The 19,489-nt window shown below is 44.6% G+C and overlaps 1 protein-coding gene across 1 annotated transcript in view; it reads right to left on the reverse strand.

The window, feature by feature from the left end:
- CEP95 (centrosomal protein 95) overlaps positions 1 to 19,489 on the reverse strand; it is a 410,650-nt gene that overhangs the window by 292,488 nt on the left and 98,673 nt on the right. Inside the window, exons 5-6 of the mRNA XM_069199921.1 lie at positions 10,157 to 10,265; positions 7,706 to 7,824 (exon numbers count right to left, since the gene is read on the reverse strand). Coding sequence (XP_069056022.1) covers positions 7,706 to 7,824; positions 10,157 to 10,265 — 228 coding nt within the window. The remainder of the gene's footprint in view (positions 1 to 7,705; positions 7,825 to 10,156; positions 10,266 to 19,489) is intronic.

Here is a 19,489-nt window from a genome sequence, read left to right on the forward strand (position 1 = left end):
GAGTGTATTGGCACAGAGTGGAGTTATGCGGAGTAGATTGGTGTGTCCTAAACTGGAGTGGCGTAGAGTGCAATGGCAAAGAGTGCAGTGGTGTATAGTAGAGTGGCAAGAAGTTCAATGGCGTAGAGTGGTACAGAGTAGAAGTTGTAGCATGATGCCGCTCAGAGTGGAGTGGCATAGAGTTGCGCGGCGCAGAGTGCAGTGGTGTAAATTGGAGTGGTGCAGAGTAGAGAGCAGTGGTGTGGAGTGGTGCAGAGTACAGTGGAGCATTCACAGTGTGATACTAGACTGACATTACAGACATCACATTTTCAACTGAAATGACCATTACATTTTTACATACATGCATTTTACTGATACAACTATAAAGTACGCAGGCGAAAATGTGGATGGCATTCTTTGATTTTATCATATTAAAGTACTTGTTTTCAACACACTTCAGAAATAACAAAAAATGTGTATCATTTGCGCGTTCATAATTCTGATATATTCTGAAATAATTACATGGTTCATTTGAACGTTGTTGTGTGCTAGAAAAAAACGTTTTCCTAACACCAGTATTCAGAAAGACTTTCACATAAATCCTCTCACTTTGAAGTCAGAGAAAACAAAGTAAACAAGTCCCCTTGGAGACAGCGCCTGACATTTAACCTCAGCCTTTGAATGCTCAGCAAATGTGATGAGATTAAAACAAGATTTAAAGGTCTGTTAACAGAAAGATAGTTTATGGAAGGATACAGAAAACACGGTTTAGGAAACGCGACGGACAAACTGAACCTGGAAAGCCTAAAGCAAAGAAAGCCAGAAAATGAGTTACAAACCACGTAGCCAATGGTAGTCAACAAGGGGACTGCATTCCTAAGACAACTTTCTGAAAGTCCCCAAGATGTCTCTAGCAAACCAGGCAGCTGCGCCGTCTGGTAGGCTACAACCTAAAAATGAACAGAATTCTCAAGGTGTTCAAAAACTGATGGGTAGAGACCGGAGCTCTCTACTGAGAGCCCTACAAAAAGCATAGTCCTAATATGGGTGGGACCAGCAACAAAGTAACACTTCAGAGTCATTTATTTCTGCTGCAAGTACAATTCAACTGCTTGCATACAGGAAAACTAACAAAATAAAATTGAGCAATACAAAAACAGGAAAATAAAAATAGATGAAATAGAACAGTAATCTCAATTGAACAAAATAAGATAAAATGATGGAGACCATGTACAAAAGGGTGGAAAGAGGTACTGGGCTTCTAGCAGCCATGATAACCATATATGGGATAGAATTTCCAAATGTTGGAAACCTGAGTGGAAAAAGTACATGCATATCATTTAAATCTCCAACAGAAGAGTAAGGTGAACTACGGATGTTTCTCATTGTGAGAGCCAAGCTACAGGGCTGCTTTTTTCTTTTAAGTTTTCCAGAAGTCTTGGTCACCACACTCAGTTGGTGTATGTGCTCCGGCATAGTGCATATTCCTATTGGTCTTTGTTCTTGCAGTATGCCACAACACAACCTTTAATGGAATGTTTGTTTAGGCCATCTCATTTCGGTCTCATCTTTAGATAAACTACTCCCTATGATGAGTAACAAGATTAGTGAAGATGACAAGACTACAGGAATTCTGCTTATTAGCCTGCTAGCTGTGCTGCATTGCTGCATACTGTTTTCACAGATCCCGTGCCGCAATAGATCAGGAGCATCCAATCAGGAATCTACCAACTGCATGAAGAAGAGCCAGATCCACACCAGACTTTCAGGATACCCACATATGAAGTTTACATACTCTGAAACTTAATGTACACTAATGATATAGTCAGTTATACCCAAGAGGGCATGGAACTGACCTTTCCTGATGAAGCTAAATAATATTCTAATGCAATTCTTAAATCAGAAATTTTATTCAATGGTTCTTTTTGCTAGGACATGTCATTTACAAGCCAACACTCATTCCAGGAAATTCAAATAATGGGCAAGGCCCTACCTAAGCTACATTGTGCATTCAGCTACTCCATAGACTTGATAATGAAAGACTCGTGCTTGAGGTTTTCATTTATTTCTGTCAACAAATAGCTGATTTTAGTTTCTCTTAGTGCATTGGTTCCCAAACTTCTGACTTCTGTGGACACCCACTTTACCATTACTGGAACACGGAGACCCCCACTGAATCCTCATTGGAATCCGGGGACCCCCCCCCCCGTGAGTCATTATGAAAGCTGGGGACCTAATCTGTTAATATTATTTAATTTTCTAAGCTGTCACGGACCCCCTACGGAGGCTTCACAGAACCCCAGGGGTACCGGACCACAGGATGGGAACCACTGGTTTAGTGTTTTATATAACTGCAATTCTCGGGGTTTTTTTTTGGTCAGTTATTTCCGATCAGAAGTAAAACTTTAAGACATTTGTAAAAACACCTATTTTTCAGGCAAAACAAAGGAAAGCTGAACTTCAAATTATAAAACAGTATCTGAGCAAACAGTAAAACAAAATATATTATTATAAACAAAGGGTGGAATTAAAACGAATGTGACCATTGAGCCTTTCTTACAATGATAAAAGCACATAGCCCAATCTGGATCACAATAATTAGTGGTGCTGTGAGTTTCGTGATCAAAATGATCCTATTTCTCACATATAAGCTTGAGCAACACACTTTGCAATCAATGCATGAATGATTGAACTTTATTTGTATTTGATTAATTAAAATCATACAAAAGACAGAGAAATTTGTACGATTCATGAAAGGACCTTAAAATTAACAAACGGCTTGTACACGACGATGGAATAACTGTACATCAATTTAAATAATGAAAGCCTCCCTTAAGCGGGCCCGGGACCTAGACTAAAGTGCAGACATGCAGCTCACGCCCTAAGAATAGAAAGGCCTTTGCGTTCATTTGTCTCATGCAGGGGTCAGAGTCTTAAAAATGTTAAGTATTTAAAATATTACACAGCTGACACCATGCTCCTCTTGCAAGTGCTTCATCAGGTATGGCTATTAGCAGAAAGTGCGAAAGAGCAGCTGACGAAAGTGCAAGCGTGACAACTGAGTAATTGTAATGCATTTGAGAAGCCTTGTGGGCCACTCCCAAGACCTGTTTTAAGTGCTAATGCCCAATCGGTGTTATCTGCCTGACATCGTCAACCACCTAAGCCTTTTACCCAAAGATGACTGTTAGGGAGATGGTGATGTGGAGTGCAAGCGAACGGCCGCTTATTCCATACACAGGTTTTTCTTGGGAGCACCCAGCGTAAGGCTTAATCAGCGACCACCCTAAGGCCTAAAGTAACATGAAGTAGCCAGATATCAAAATTAGACATGCAGACGCGTGATCATAGATGAAGAGAATAAGCAAAAACATTACTCAAATATAATATACATATAAATATACATAGTCCAGGGGCAGGATAGCACAGGGTTTAGTAAGTAAGCTGATCTCCAGCTACCAGCCTGCCCAATAAGAGTCACACTTTTGTTGTTGCCTTTCCCTGAGCAACCTAGGGGTTTAAAACAGAACCGATTTATAATATTGAACACGAGGTTTCCAGGAAGGCAAGGATTTACAAGAGATAAATATTCCCAGGACCCAGTAATGGTATCACCAGGCTACAGTGCGCTCGTTTACATGCTTGGGCAGTTTCCGTTTGAGTTTATTTGCAAATGCACTGAAGCTGCAGTTTAGTATGGTGGAGTCGATCTCTAGACAGGATTTGACAGTGTGCCTGCATGTATGAATTCCTTTGATTCTGAATAGGGCCTTGAGGAAGAGCCTCCTCTCCATGGCCAGTTCAGGGCAAATTGAAGTCTAATGCAACAGTTTCTAACTGCTTGACCCACAAACCTCATCTTCTGCTCTAGGAGTGTAGCAATGATGGTTTTTCTGCTAGGGATGGGGGCAGCCCAGACGACATTGCAGCAACTTAAATTTCAGATGTAGTGGAGTTGTGCAAGTCAGCCACGGGGCTCGCATTAATTTAGAGTAACTATCGATGACCATACATAGGTGACCTCTTTTAACAAACTCATCTTTATCCTTTAAGAATGAGATTATTTGCTGTAACTGAGTTCACTAGTTTTTTTAAGACAACGTATGAGGGTGTCAACACCCAGAGGTTTTCAAGTTCCAAGTTCTTTAGTGACTAGTACAGATACTCTTTCAAACTACTGCTGCTACCCTTCTTGCTGATTGCTAGTCACAAGATGTTACTAAGGGTGTTGGTTGCAGCTTGCCTTAGTTTGAAGCAGGCCTTGACCATTGCTCCCTGCCGTCCAACTGATTGCCCTTTAAGGCCAAACTCCAGCCGAATTTGACTAGGGGAAGTAATCCTTGTTAGATTAACTACATAGTGGTAGGTTTTTACTTGGAGTTTGCCCAGGTAGAGTCATGCCCCAAAAGAGCCTTGCTGGCATATGTCAGTTCTTGCCACCGTGACCTTTAGCAATGGGTCCAAAGTTGGGCCCTTTAACTTCTTACACGCTGTAGTGAATGCTGTGATGAGGGTGTTGCATTGGTTTGTGATGGATCTAAGCTGTTTGACTGCCGATCCCCTAATCTCCCAAAATAAGAAAATAATAATAATAATCCCTAGGTACTTCTATTTATTTACAACCTCTAAGGTGCGAATGCCGAGGTGACAGGTTACTTTTTTCTTAATTCTGTTGCGGACCATCAACATCTTGCCTTTATTCCATTTTGATGACAAGCCTGTTTTGTAGTGAGTGTTGATGCAGCATGTTGATAAGTCTCTGAAGGCCAACTTTAGTCAGACTGCACAAGACTAAATTGTCCACATATAAAAGATTGGTTGAGACAAAAGGTGCCAAGGCGGACCATGGCTATTAACTGCGTCAACAGCAGAGAAGAGGTCGGCCATGACAAGGTTAGGAAGCATGGGGCTAACACAAACCCCTTATTAGTGTGTATCCTTCTCGATAGCAGATAGACATCGCCAAGTTAAAACCGCACCCATGTTTGGCTGTGTATGGCCTCGAGGATTCTGAGCAAGTGTGAGGGATGTTCCAAGCCCTAAGCTTCCTCCAAAGTTTTACACGGCTTACACTGTCAAACACTGATTTATAAATCGACAAAAGCAGAGATAGGTAGTACAGGGCTGCTTTTGTATTTAACCCAAGATGGCGGAGAGGGCTAAGATATTTGTGGTGGTACCAGATCCCCTCCGATTGGGTTATTTGGATTAATTCGTTTGCACTTACCCAGATAGTTAGATTTTGATAAATAAGTGAAGCACAATATTTTGCTTTGTTAGCAAGTAACGTGATAAGGTGGTAATTTTCTGGGTATGCCTTATCCCTTCCCTTGTGAAGAGGGGTAATAACAGCCCCGCACCATGAATCTGGTATAATCCCCATAAAGACTGCATGCGGATTTAAGGGGGGACAACGTTCGTGCCCAATGGCGGGTCTTACTTATGGAGGGCCTAGGTACTCAGTTTGGCCCGGGGACGCCATCCCTCCTGGCTTTACTGATGAAATGCATAGTTTCCTTTTGTGACAATTGCACCCCTTCAGGCGAAAGCAAGATGAAAGGATCTAGACCTAACAACAGGGGGCCAAGTGAGCAATGTTGTAGATGGCGGGTCCCTCCTTTGTGGCTTGATCTACAGCGAAGGCCTCTTATTGACAAAGGTGCTGGAAAGTTTACAGGGTGGAAAGCTAGTCACAGGTGGGTGCTTGACTTGATAGTGTAGCAAAGTCTACTTCAGCTGATGTTTTTGACACCGGTTCTATTCAGGCTGAAAAATGTTTTTCCAAAAATGTAACCCAGAAAAATCTTTTTAGGATTATGCAGTACTCTATTGGGTAGACTAAGTGTGCCGATAGCTGGATGAGGCAAATGATCAAAGGGAAGACGTCCACTGACATACATCAAACTTTCAACAATTTATTACTTTTTAGCATTTTCTGCTTTGCTACAAAACCAGGAATGGGGTGGCTTACCTTTTCATCAAAAAGGCATGAAAGTGGTGGGCAAATAATTATTTTCTTTCATGGTCATTTGTAAAGGACTCTTGAGATGCACTATTTTTCATCAGCTCCCTTCAGAAAATCAGTATTTTTGTTGTTCCATAAGTGACTGGTACAAAATAGTCTTAGTAGCACTATCTGTACAAATAATACCAATTTGTGCAACCTTTCTTGCTTGTCGGGACTCCGTAGGCAAATGCAGTCTTCAGATGTGTTAGCGGCTACAATGTATGGCATGAATGCGATGGTGTAAAACGCTGCAATCAAACTGACCCTCTGATAATTAATGTAAGCATATTCCATTCCATCATTTTAGCTTGCATGAACCATTACAGAATGTGGTCAACCATGCACAAATCAATTTTGGCTCTGCCTGTAAAAGGACAGTCTAATCCAAACTGCTCGGTTACTTATTTTGTAAATGGGAACAAAAGCAACGCCAGAGATGCTTTAGCTTTTCAGGCCTCGTTTAGGGGTTGCGGAGTAAGTTTTTCTGTGATAGCAAGCTCTAGGGTAATTCTCTTAGCATACAAATGACAGGACAGATAGAAAAGCGTTAATCAATTTGATCCATTCACAATGATTCTGAGCTCACTTTACTCCATTTTCTTAGGTCTCCTTATCTAGGTTGCAGCTTAGTAACAGTTTAGTTCTGTCACAGGGCTGGATTCCATTTTTTCTGACAGTGTGTTTTTTGGGAAGGAAATTGATACAAGTAACGCATGAATAAGCTTCCATTGTCAGCAAAAGCTAGGCAGCATCACCAAAATTCTTTATTTAGCTTTTGAGGCTTGCTAATTTTATTACAGGTTCACTTTCACATATGGTAAGCATCCTCCAGATACAGTCAAGTCTTCAGTGTTGAATAAACTATCATAAAGCAACATTTTCACTAACTTGGAATAGCTGTCATCAACAGCAGATGGCAAACTAGGTAGACATGTTCAGCAATAGATGCCTGTAAGGTGAATACTTCAGTAAGTTTCCAAAAATAATTCACTCATGCCAACAAGAGAGGGGAGTGGAGGGTAGGAAGGAAAGGTAGCAAATTCTTTATCCAGGCAACACTCCAGATTAGGATAGGTCACTAAATATCACTTAGCCATAGCTCAGAAGAATATTAATTAGACTTAAATTTATTCTACATCACTACTAACATGAAAACCTTCATTATCACATGCTCTGGTGCATGACTTTGATCCAGTACATCAAATATGCTACAAACTAGTAACTGCTCTAATGTAATCACGTGCCAGAAGGCTCTGAGCAGAGTTGAGGGTCTCTTTTATATTCGCCCCTCTACTCATGTAGACTAAAGCTCTAATAACTTAATTTAGGACCTGCGACTTGAGCTACTATGCTATGACAGGACTCTTTATTAAGCATAGTACCACAGTAGCTCTGTGGTACCGTAGTTTTATGGTTAGCTTGCTGGATTCAAGGATATTTCTCAGACATCAAGCACTCCACATCAACTCAAAGCTACTGAGGAGCTGAAGTTAAATGCCTATCATCACATCCCCATGCTCCACTCACGTGCCAGACACAACATTGTAGTGGCTGGAAAAAGTTTTTTACCTACGTGATCAGTAGCAAAGCAAGGCAAGCACTACTTTCAGTATCGGCATTGCTGCTCACCTCCATTATTGTCGGTGTGTGTACTGTGCTCAAGTTCAGAACAGACAGGCCCACCCGTCAACAGGTATATCAATTAGAAATACTCACCATTCTTCCTTAAGGTAAATGTATGTGCTGTGTCCCCAAGTTTTATTAACTCTCCTGTGGATTCTGATCCTTCCACATCCCATGATGGAATGAGAATACTAGACGACTGTGTAGAAGATCTAAAAACAAAAACAGCACTATAACACAAACTTGGTTATCAGTGAGTCCATTAGCCATTTTCAGACTTAGATGCCACAGTTAAATGTGCAGCAAGAGGCAATGTGTGGGATACCAGATGGAGAAGATGCAAAGCAGCAGCAGGAGGAGGAGAGGCACAACTGCAAGGGTTACAGTGGAGCATCACAGTATGAAATACATAAAAGGGGGCAGGGGTGTGTTATCTGCAAAAGACCACAGAAGAAACTTTAAATGGACACCACAGGTCGAGAGGAAATTCACAGAGTACTCAAGGGGGAAGGGTGAGGTGCATGAGGGCATTGAGCGGTAGAGAGAAGATGCATGGGGTCTTAGGAGAGGGGAAGCTGAGAGAGGGTGCAAGGAAGAGGTGAGCTGAAATGCTGCACCATGTGAAATACATGATACAAGTAGGGAGCAGTGCCAGAAGGCCAAGGTGTGAAAAAGGGACAGAAACCTTAAGACAAGGAAATATACTGACAGCAGTGAAGAGGATGAAATAAACAAAATAACACAACATAGGGAACACTCCAAAGTGTCACACAAAATATTAATGATTCATTATCATAATTATCAGAATAATGCAAATCAGTCCGCCGTCAAGATGGAAGAATCTTATTTCAGTCCATTGACATACAGGAGCAATAACATTGAATCTTCAAAAATCTTATTCTTCACACATCAATTTCCAGCCCAGCCAGGCATGAATCATCAGTATTTCGTGTGACACTTTGGAGCACTCCCTATGTTGTTTAGATTTGTTCTAAAAGGGTGCAGGGTTCATGAGCAGTAGGACCCTATGAGATGAAGCGCCATTCTTGTTAAAAGATTGTAGGCTTTCATTTGTGGGGTCCTGTGAGGCTATTACTGCTCTAGTAGGGTTAGGGCCACAAATAGTCAAGATAAGAGGCAAATGGAGCTTTTAGGAAGGCACGCCTATGAGAAGACCAAGAGGTACTGGCAGAGTGGAAACTATGAAAGCATGCCTGGATTAGAATTGTGATGGAGCAAAGATAGGATTTAGGAGCTATACAAAGGAATAGATGCACCATACAGTCAGAGTTTGAAGCTGTAAGGAAATAATTCAAACTAAGCTATAGGTTCATTAGTATACAAGTGTTGAACTTGGTGGTGATTGGGGACTTGAAAAGGTCTGGTGAGGAAAGAATGAAGGGACTTTGTGGAAAACTGGAATGGTCAGGAGACCTTTGAGAACACAATCAGTTCTGCATTGTATATCATTGATAGGGGAAAAACACACACTGATATGTGGTACAGTAATTTATTTTCTACTAATGGATATGTAGAAGGGTAGGGGATGTGCATGAGAAACAAGCACCAGTCTATGTGAATGAAGACATTTAATTTTTTTTTTTTCTTTTTTTTTTTTTTTTAAGTATGGCAGGGATGAAAGAGGGACAGGAGAGTTTGGAGTATTTCTTTGTTTGTGTGCAGAGGAGCACGGGAAAGGGCACTCAGGCACTGGGAAAAAGTGATACTATTTGGATGCTGATGGTGAGACTAAGACCTAAAAGTATTTTGGTTTTGCTTGTTGGCCTGTGGGTTTCTCTTCTATTGCTGTGGTGGTGTCTGTCAAGAACAGGTGACTTCATAGAAAAACAGTTAACAAAGCAGAATAACTCTTCAGGTGTAATTTAGAGGGAAACGGTATGAGTCCTGATCAGCACTTAAGAGGGAAAGAGAAGTCTGAAGATGATGGCGTGCACTTGCTACGAAAGCACAGAACTGTAAGACTATGGTTGAAGTAGCTGAAAGATCCATAATGCACCAGTGAAGAGAGGGGTAAGGCACAAATGAAACTGAAGCACTGTTTCTCTGCAACAGCAGTTTATGTACCAGGGCAAGGCCTAATTTGAGAAGATTTGTAATGTAAATTGCGTCAACCTACAAGTGGCTGCTGAATGGTCATTAAATATTAACATTTGATCAAGGAAGGATCATTTATTGTGGAGTCAAAATCTCAGGCTGAACACAAGCATGCAAACACATGTTAAAATACGTTCTCAACGAGACCTTAATGATGTGTGCCACCTTACAATACTTTAAAGTCAGCAACAAAGAACTTAAAAATGACTAGCATCACTGCACAGTATCTAAAGGATTTTGCTGCCAAGTGGCCCCAAGACATATGAATGAATGCAAACAATGTTGGAACAATGCGTCATCCATGCATCAGTTCTATGTAGTTTTCTGTAGTGTACTGTGTAGGCTTTCCTCTCTGCAAACCTTTAAAAGGTATACTTTCCTGATATGCCAGAACATAGCACAGGCATCACACAATAGAAAAACACCTACCCTGCAGTTGATAGCACTTTGAATGCTGTGGCACCTTCTTTCTGTCTTCGATCTGTCTCCATCTGCAGCACTCTTTCCTGAACATCTTTGGAAGCCTGATGAACATCATCTGTTTGGAACAATGTACAGAAGTGCAGATATGGGATTTAAGAGAACTTCCTCAAGTGACAATATAATAATTTAATACGAAATAACCGAATTTGAGCAAAGAAATTCCTCTATACACTATCACTCAGATCATAAATCTGTAATTCCTGCAAGAGACTGCAAAACGTAATGGCATGATCTTCAATGGTTGTACACAGCATTTGATATTAGATTCCCTAATCTAGTTAATGAAGTAGGTAATCTGTTGAACTGGGAATATATAGTAAAAATAAAAAATAAAATAATAATATTATTATTATTAATAGGTGGGAGTCCCATCATAACCTTACAAAAGTCACTTGTAGCATACAATGCCTGAAAGGCCTTACAAAGGGGTTGAATTAGAAGCCTCACTACATCTCACTTCCAACTCCTCCCTTTCTGTTGTTGGATATGCTTATGCTTCCCCATATAGTCTCTAGCATTACTTCCTGGTTTCAGTAAGCTCCATCAGCAGTACTAGGAGGAAGACTGCAGACAGTGGGATTCCAGTACCTCTACCCTCAGGCACTACTTCGAGGGTAATTCAGAGGTGGTCCCCAACCCATAATAAATTAGGAGGTAAGACCAACCCAGCTACCAGAGGGCCCAAAGATAATATGAACCAACTGACCTGTTAAACAGTAGGCGCGACCGACCCAACTAGCAGTAGCGGCATCTTGAATGGCTAATAGAAAATGACTTCAATAGATCAAGTAAGAGCATTTAAAAAGTACAAGCAAATAAAAAGAGAGGGAACCAAAGAGGAGAAGTGGATGTGTTCAAAAGGTGTATGCCCAGGAGTACAGTGAGTTTAGTATTTTATAGAATAAAGATTTTTGTTCATTGTGCAATTTTTAAAGCTTCAGGAAGTTTTTACCACTGGGATTTTGCGATAGTGACAGTAACTAAGATGAAATCGACAAGGAATATGGAGTACATTAATAAAGAGAGGAAGGTTTCAGAGAAACCAATGAGTTCAAGGGAAGCTCCCACTTTGACTCTGATTGCTTTCGAAGGATAACCTAGTTCTTCTTAAAGAAAAAGTAGAAAGTGTGTTTGTATCAACGGTTGGTAATGACTGGCCTCCTCTGTCAGAAAGTTTGTAGGAAAACAAGTCCAAAAGAATAGATAATCACTTAATATCCCAGGAAGATTTGGACAAGGGTCCAGAAATACAAGCAGCAGTCTCCTTTTCAATAGAAATGCTGTAATCTAATTTACTTTTGGATCCAGGTATGGATATCTTAGAGTCACATCTACCCTAATCACCCAATATGATGCTGAAGTTGCAGAGTATTAGCAGTAATAGTGAGGATGTGCATTTAATAAACTCAATACTGGAGAAGAGCAAAAGGAATTTTTATAGATCAAATCTATTTATTGGTATATAACATATACATTCATGAACAAAGCACAATGCCTGCATCGAAGCCGGCCGGCACACCAATTATGCAGGAGAGTCTCCTATCTATTAATAAAGCAATTAAAGAGAGATCTCACCGACATAAGACACAGTTCTATGTTAAAAAGCCCAATTCTTAGTGGACCTCGCCCCGACTCCAAATGAAAAAGTTGCCAGTCTGTACGAAGAACGCCAGACTCAGAAATAAATTATAATACATTCAACACAAAACAAGAACAAAACTGTGCTTCCCCTCGCTGAACCCAGCAGTACCTCACATTCTGCCCACCTCTCTCTGCCGATCCTCTTGAACCACTCGGTGCGCAGTAACCCCTGCCACACCCGTCCGACCCCACTCATCAGGCATCCTCAACACCCTTAAATAAGCAGAGCAAGTCAGCTCATTGAATTCCGCAGAAAGGATCTGTATGAACGGCTTCCAGATGTCCCATCTCCTCCGCCCTCTGTGCTGCCACTGACAGTTTCTCCATTGCCAAAATGAACTAGAGCCTATTGAGCCAGGAGGTGTAAGTCGGGACCCTGTCCGTACCCCAAGGAGCCAGTATGGCCTGCATTGCAGCATTAAGGGCCAGCGCCATCTGTCGTCCCCTCTGAGAGCGAAGAGGGAAAGTGAGGGGGATAGGTAAGCCCAATATAACGTATGACGGAAATCTAGGAATTTCAGTCATAAACACCCTATCAAAATCGTCGAGAACACCTTTCCAATACCTGTGTAACTTGGGGCAGTGCCATAAAAGGTGAATAAGTGTGCCCGTGCTGCCACAACCCCTCCAACAGAGATCAGATTTGGTGGGGTCCCATGCGTGCACCCTACCCGGGGTGTAATACCAGTACGTAGCCAACTTATAGGCCGTCTCAGACCCTGACGCATGGTATGCTGTGTGGTGCGATCTATAGAAAACACTCTCCCACTCCTCCTCTGTTAGCTCCCGCCCCAGCTCTGCCTCCCATCGTCTCTGTCCCTTGGTTTTAGTGGGTTGCATCTCCGCCTGGAGGAGTCTATACAAATCCGAAATTATCCTTTTGTCATCTTTCTTTCCCATAAGCCATTTCTCAAACGGGGTCAATGGCCTGGATACCAATGGTCTAATCTCCGGCCGAAGAGCCCAATGTCGCACCTGATAATACCTATCTGCTTCCGCAAGCCCATAGCCCTTCCCAGATCTGATCAAAGTCCATCACCCCATTCTCATCGAATAGACAGCCTACCCTTTTGCAGCCCCCTTCGTGCCAGCGCCTAAAACACTCTGCTTGCAACCCCAGAGCGAAGTCAGGATTCCCACAAATCGGGGACATCGGAGAGGGAAAGGTTGTCAAACCCCTCTTAACCGCCACTGCATCCCAAACCCTGAGCGTCACCCCCGTAACCGGCGAGGAGTAAAGTCCTGGCGCTCTATATCTATGTCGGAGCCATGGCTCCCTCCAGATATGAGACCCCACTACCGCCTGATCCATGAAACACCAATGCTTTTCTGGGAGCGGTCGGCTCCACTCCAATAAAAAGCAAAGTTGAACCGCCTGGAAATACCGCAGTAAACAGGGGACCGCCAGGCCACCCGCATCTTTAGGACGGTACAGCACACCCCGCTGCATCCGGGCCGGCTCCCCCCCCCCCCCATATGAATTTCAGTATCGCTGACTGAAGTGTTGCAATGGTACGCGGCGGGGGGGTTAAGGGAAGTGTCTGAGAGACAAAGTATGCGCAGTAAAACGGTCATCTTGATCGCGGAAACCCTCCCGAACCAAGAGAGGCCATGCTTCCCCCACTTCTCCAGATCATTCAATATCTCTCTAGACAGGGAAGCATAGTTCATGCTACAGGTTCTAGCCACTGATGCGGCCAGGGCAATCCCCAAGTAAGGCACATGGGTTGATGACCATGTAAAGGGGTATCGAGCCCGCAGGGCTTTTTCATGCTCCGGTGTAATTGACAAGCTTAAGACTTGGGATTTCTGTGTGTTAACTTTGAGCCCAGATACCCGACCAAACTCGTTAAGGGCCTGCATGAGTGCCGGCAAGGATATCATAGGGTCCGCCAATGTGAGGATCACGTCATCAGCATAAAGCCTAATGAGATGATGGTCTCCCCCGAAACGAACGCCAGATATCTGGGCATCATCCCAGAGACGCTGAGCGAAGGGCTCCATATAAAGCACAAACAGTAGTGGGGAGAGCGGATACCCCTGCCTCGTCCCCCTCCCTATCAGAAAAAGAAGCGACGAGGCTCAGTTTATGCAGACTGCCGCCCTCCTAGCACTATAGATACACTGAATCAAGGTCCGGAATGCAGGGCCGAAACCAAAGCACTCCAGCACCCGTAAAAGGTAGGGCCAGTGCACCCGGTTGAATGCTTTCTCCGCGTCTATGGAAAGGAGGAGTGTCTCCCTACGGGATCTATTAGTTTTGTCTACCAGATGTAGGAGCCGCTTCGTGTTGTCCCCACACTGTCTATGGGGAATAAAACCCGACTGATCTGGGTCAATAAGCCCCGGCATAAAGGGGTTAAGACGCTGCGCTAGAATACCCATGAATAGCTTTGCATCAATATTTAAAAGCGAAATGGGCCGATACGAGCCACAGTCCTCTGGGTTCTTCCCAGTCTTATGGATGACTGTGATGGTCGCTTCTAACATGCTAGGCGAGAGGGTCCCTGTTAATAAAAAGGAGTCAAAGAGCCGAACTAAGAGCGGGACCAACTCAGTGCAAAATGTCTTATAAGAGCGCTGTAAAACCGTCTGGGCCCAACAGAAAGGCGCGAAATCGCAGCAATTACCTCCTCTATTCATATAGGCTGGTCAAGCGAGGCAGCGTCTTTCTCACAGAGTGGGACAATGTTACAGTCTGCTAGATAGGAGGACGGCTCCACCCCACTCCCCACGTCCGCAGCGTATAAGTTGCTATAAAAATCTGCAAACACCTCTATCTGCTGATCCGTCCATGCCTCCCCCGAGAGGGGGAGCGCACCATCTTTATAGCATTGGGCGATCGCTGGGCCCTCAACTTGTGGGCCAAAAGTTTCCCACATCGATCACCCCCCCCCCCACGTAGTATTTATGTTTAAGCCGAGCCACCACATACTCCGCCCGATCCCAATCAAGCCTCCTCAGCTGAAGGCGCACCTTCTCCAGTTCCCTCCACACCCTGGGGGCACCTGGATGTTCATGAGCATGCTCTGGGGCCGATACTTTCCGCTCCAAAACCTCTCTAAGCTCTCTCCTAGCTTTATTCTTAGCTGAGAGAGATATCACCTCCCCCCGGATAACAGCCTTCAGCGCCTCCCAGAGCCCGCCCAAACCAGTCCGCCCGTCGTCATTGTAACTAAGGTAGTCAAGAATTGCTTGCCTCAACGCCTCCTCCACCGACTTAGACTGCAATATGGTATCCCTGAAATGCCAACTAGGAACCCGCATAGGCCCACCATCCAGACGGATCACCAGTGTAACCGGAGCGTGATCCGTCAAGGCCTGAGGTTCGATCGTACATTCCGTAATTCGGCAGCCAAACTCCGAGGAGGCCAAAAAAAAAGTCTATTCGCATATATGTCTTAGAGGACGCCGAATAGAATGAGCAGTCCCGCAGCGTTGGGTGTGCCCTCCTCCAGACGTCCTCCAAGTCACAATCTGCCAGCCATTGCCGGCCCGCTGGAGTCAAATCCCCAGTCTGCCCAAAACAATGTCCAGAGCGGTCCATATCATTGTCCAGGACCAAACTGAAGTACCCCCCCCTACCAAAATCCGGTGAAGCAAGCATGGGGGGAAATCACCTGTTTCATAAATGCTTCCTGCCGCTCATTAGGGGCATATAAAGTAGCGACTGTGAAGTGAAATGACTCTACACGGAGTCTAATGGCCAGGAACCTACCTTTAACCTTGTGTACCTTAGCAATCACCTCCCCAGGGAAGGCCCTCGAGATCAAAATCCCAACCCCGCATGCTTCGTGGGAGCAGAAGACCAGAATTGTCGGGGAAACCACCTGGAGCGCATGTGATGAGTATCCGATGGCAGCAGATGCGTTTCTTGCAGCAGACATATACGACTCTCAGACCGCTCAAGAGCAGAGAGAATTGTCAGCCTCTTGGCGGGGTTATTAAGCCCCTGAATGTTAAGACTCAAGCACTTAAGCGACATGAGTGGCTAAAGGAGTGAATCTCATGAGCCGGAGGCCACACGAGGGGCACCGTGCGCACTACCAAAAAGAGGGCCCACCCATCGTTTCGGGGCACCCAAGAATTCCAGAGGAAGCACCACAACATAAAACCATGAAACGACCCCAGACCCCAGCGCCGACCCCCAGCAGCTGTCCGCATCTAGGCACTCTGCCCCACCACCAGGTTGTTCAACACAGACTGTCTCTCCAGCGCCTGCTCAGTCGTAGACGGCCATAGGCGCCTCGTTTTCTTCTCTTTCCGCCGCCATCTCGGAGGCAGTGTCCCCACGCGGGCAAGGACTCCGCTCTGTCTCCTCCAGGCTTAGGATCCGGTGCGCCTCCAGCAGCAACTTCACCTGGCATAGCTGTTCACCCCAGCTGAACACAAGGCGGAAAGGATGACCCCACGTGCAAGGCGCAGAATGTGCCCGAAGATGCTCCGTGATGGGCTTGAGTTCTCGCCGTCTCTGCAATGTCCGCATCGAGAGATCTTGAAACAGCTGCAGTGTGTGTCCTCTAAACTGAACCTGGGGGAGGTTGCACATTTTCTGCAGGATACTTTTTGTCATAAAATTGTGCAGACATACCAAAATATCCGGGGGGCGCGCATTATCTCCTCCCAGCTGACCCACCCTGTAGGCCCAGTCCTGGGTCATGTCCCAGGAGTCATCAGGACCCAGAATGGAGCGGGACAGCGCCAGGACAAACTCTCTGATGTCTCCGCACTCCACCCCAGATGGAGCTCCCCGGATCCGAATATTATGCCTTCTCGAGCAATTTTCTAAGTCCTCAGTCGCCATCTGCAGAAGTTCCTGCTGCTCCCGAAGACGCAAGATTTCCTGTTGCAATTGCTCAGTCTCTTCCCCCCCGGGAGATCTCATTGTCCTCCATACTCGACACCCTTTCCCCAAGCGACAAGACATCAGCTCGCAGATCCTTTATCTCCTGGGAAATGTCTCTACGCAGCTCCTGCAGGTCCATCCTGAGGGAGTCAAATAAGGAGTTAAGAAAACCTTTTGTGACCGGCGCTCCCCTGTCATCCTCGCCCTCACTTCGGTCGTCTGACCCTCTCGCCGAGGCCGGCCCATCCGCCGCTTTGCTCTGAAGCAGGTGAGACCTAGTGAGCATCTCCCTCACCGACTGGTCCCTCTTAGGTTTAGAGGACGCCATCAGGATCCTGCTCCACAGCCGTCTTCGGAAAAACCAGGACCTGCCGCGGCCCTTCACACTGACCCACGATTGTCTTCTTCTCCGAAGCACCTACTTCACCAGAACCTCCAACCAACCAATCCAGGATGAAGCAACTGATCACCGCTCTCCTGCTGCATTGTGCTCGGCCCTCTTCTGTTTCTCCCTGAAGCAGACCCACCACGGGACGGCCCAGCACTCTCCTGGCCCAGAGGGCGCCTCCTGCCCGATCACATTGTGGCGTGGGCGGGGAACCACACCGAATCACCAGTCCGCCGTTCCTCCCAGCACGGTATGGCCCCCTGTCCACCGGCTCCTAGGGGGCCGCAGGGGGTTCCACCCCGATCGCCGTCTCAGCTCAAGGAGGCCACCTCCAGGCCTCTGCTCTCTTATGGGCTGGGCCGCTCCACACGCTGCCGTCTCTCTCGCGTGTCCTGGGCCCCCTGGTCCAGCCCTCTGTGGCCTGATCACTGCCGCCGACCCCCTCGGAGGACCACGTACGCCCGAGCCCGGAATGGGCCCGCAGGCGCCTCTCCTCTTTTGCGGCATCCACGCCGCCGCAGCGCCAGACGCCACGCCCGCAACACACTGGCGCAGCCCAGGCCCAAATCGCCTCTCCAGCCCGGCACTCCAGACCTCGTCCGCGGGGCCACTATGTGCCCATGAGGCACCAGGGCGACCCCCTCCCTCCCCCTCCCACCCCCCCACCTCCAAAAGAGTGAAAACAAAAAAAAAGTTTAATTAAGTTAAGAGAAAAATGCCACCGTGCAAGGGGTGATGATAAGTCCACAAAATCTTCCCAACTCAACAAAGGAGTAGGCAAAATTTGAGGATTAGTTCTCAGAAATAATTAAAAGAGATACAAATTTATGAATGTATGTTAATATGCTTAGAGTTGGTAAACAAGAAAAGAAATGGGACAATTATTTAGAGGAAGCCCTATGTGGATCTTTTATAAATGTGCTTTCATCAGAACATATAAAAACAGGGAAATAACCACAATTCTCTTCTACTCCCAGTTACTAAAGGAACAGATGTGCAATGTTGAATATTAATTTAATATTAATGGAATTAAAATAACTCCTAGCACTGAAATGGAAATATTTTAAAGTAGCAGGCTTCCTTAACATCAAATAAAATTAGGGTTGCATGAAGAGAAGGGAAAGGGTCCAATATGATGAAAGCCAAAAGACAATGGGCAGCAGTGCTGATGAGGAATTATGAATGTTTGAGTCTACATGAAGAAGATGAGAACAGAACAACATGCACAAGTGATTTAGTCTAGGAAAATAAGACCCAACCTTTTTTTTTTTTTTTTTTTTTTTTTTTTTAGGTTGAATATACATGGTTTAAGAGCAATAAAATTATTGACGATTGAAGAAACCTTGCCCGAGTATGATATAATAGGCTGCCAAGAGACATGGATGTATAGGATAATGGGTTTATCCATGTGCCAAACAAAAGCAAGAGCCAAAGCAACTGGAATGGGACGGTTTTACTAACTATTGGCTCTACAAAGATCTGAAGAAATGCAAGTCATTTGACATGAATTGTGACTGGATGCAGGTCAAGTTAAATTATACCATAATTCCACCCATGATATATACCAATATAAGTGAATCTATATGTAATTATGTATGATAAGATGTTCAAAGGCTGTGTTTTTAATCAATTCTCCAGCTTCTCAAACTTTCACCATGGGAACAGAAAGAAGCCCTATTGATAATGTTGAATATCTGCTTGGTATTTTAGGTTAACTTTAGAATTCCAATCTGCTTGGTACTTTAGATTAGTTTTAGCATTCTAATACCTTCACATGGATGGGTGCTGCTACCACCTGTTGAGAATGCTGCTAAAACTTAATATAAATCCGGAAGAAACAAAAATGTATTTTTAGGACAAAATGTATTTTTAGTACAGGTCGAATGTCCCAGACTATTAACAACCCAAATGGAGGAAGGATGGAACACCAAATAAGACTTGCAAAACTACAAGTGAATGTGAAGGTTGGCCAACTTGGGCTGGAGAATATCATTCTAAAAAGTTGGTGTATGAAATTGGTGACAGACAGTGAAATGCTTAACAGCAGAACCCAAGAAGGCAAAAAGAACCATGGGTGGAAAATTAGAAATGAAAGGACGAAACAAGGGTTGGTTTGATTCACACTGTTAATCTCTGAAGAGCCAACTGAGGAATTTACAGAGTAGGCGAAAGAGGCAAGGGATGTTTGAAGAGGAGGACATTATGAGGTTAAGATCAAAATACAGGTCAGTAGTATAAGAGAAATAAAGGATCTTTTGTAATACAAATTGGGAACAAATGGTATCCATAATGTCCTAGAGAGTCCCAATAAAATTCTGGAAATTAGTGCAATTAGAGATGGGTAGGAGGTAAAATACTGTAAATTGTATGGTTTCAGAAGAAGCATGGATAACCTGCTTGGACG

This window comes from Pleurodeles waltl, chromosome 7 (assembly GCF_031143425.1).
Source record: "Pleurodeles waltl isolate 20211129_DDA chromosome 7, aPleWal1.hap1.20221129, whole genome shotgun sequence".
In the NCBI taxonomy this organism is placed as follows: domain Eukaryota; kingdom Metazoa; phylum Chordata; class Amphibia; order Caudata; family Salamandridae; genus Pleurodeles; species Pleurodeles waltl.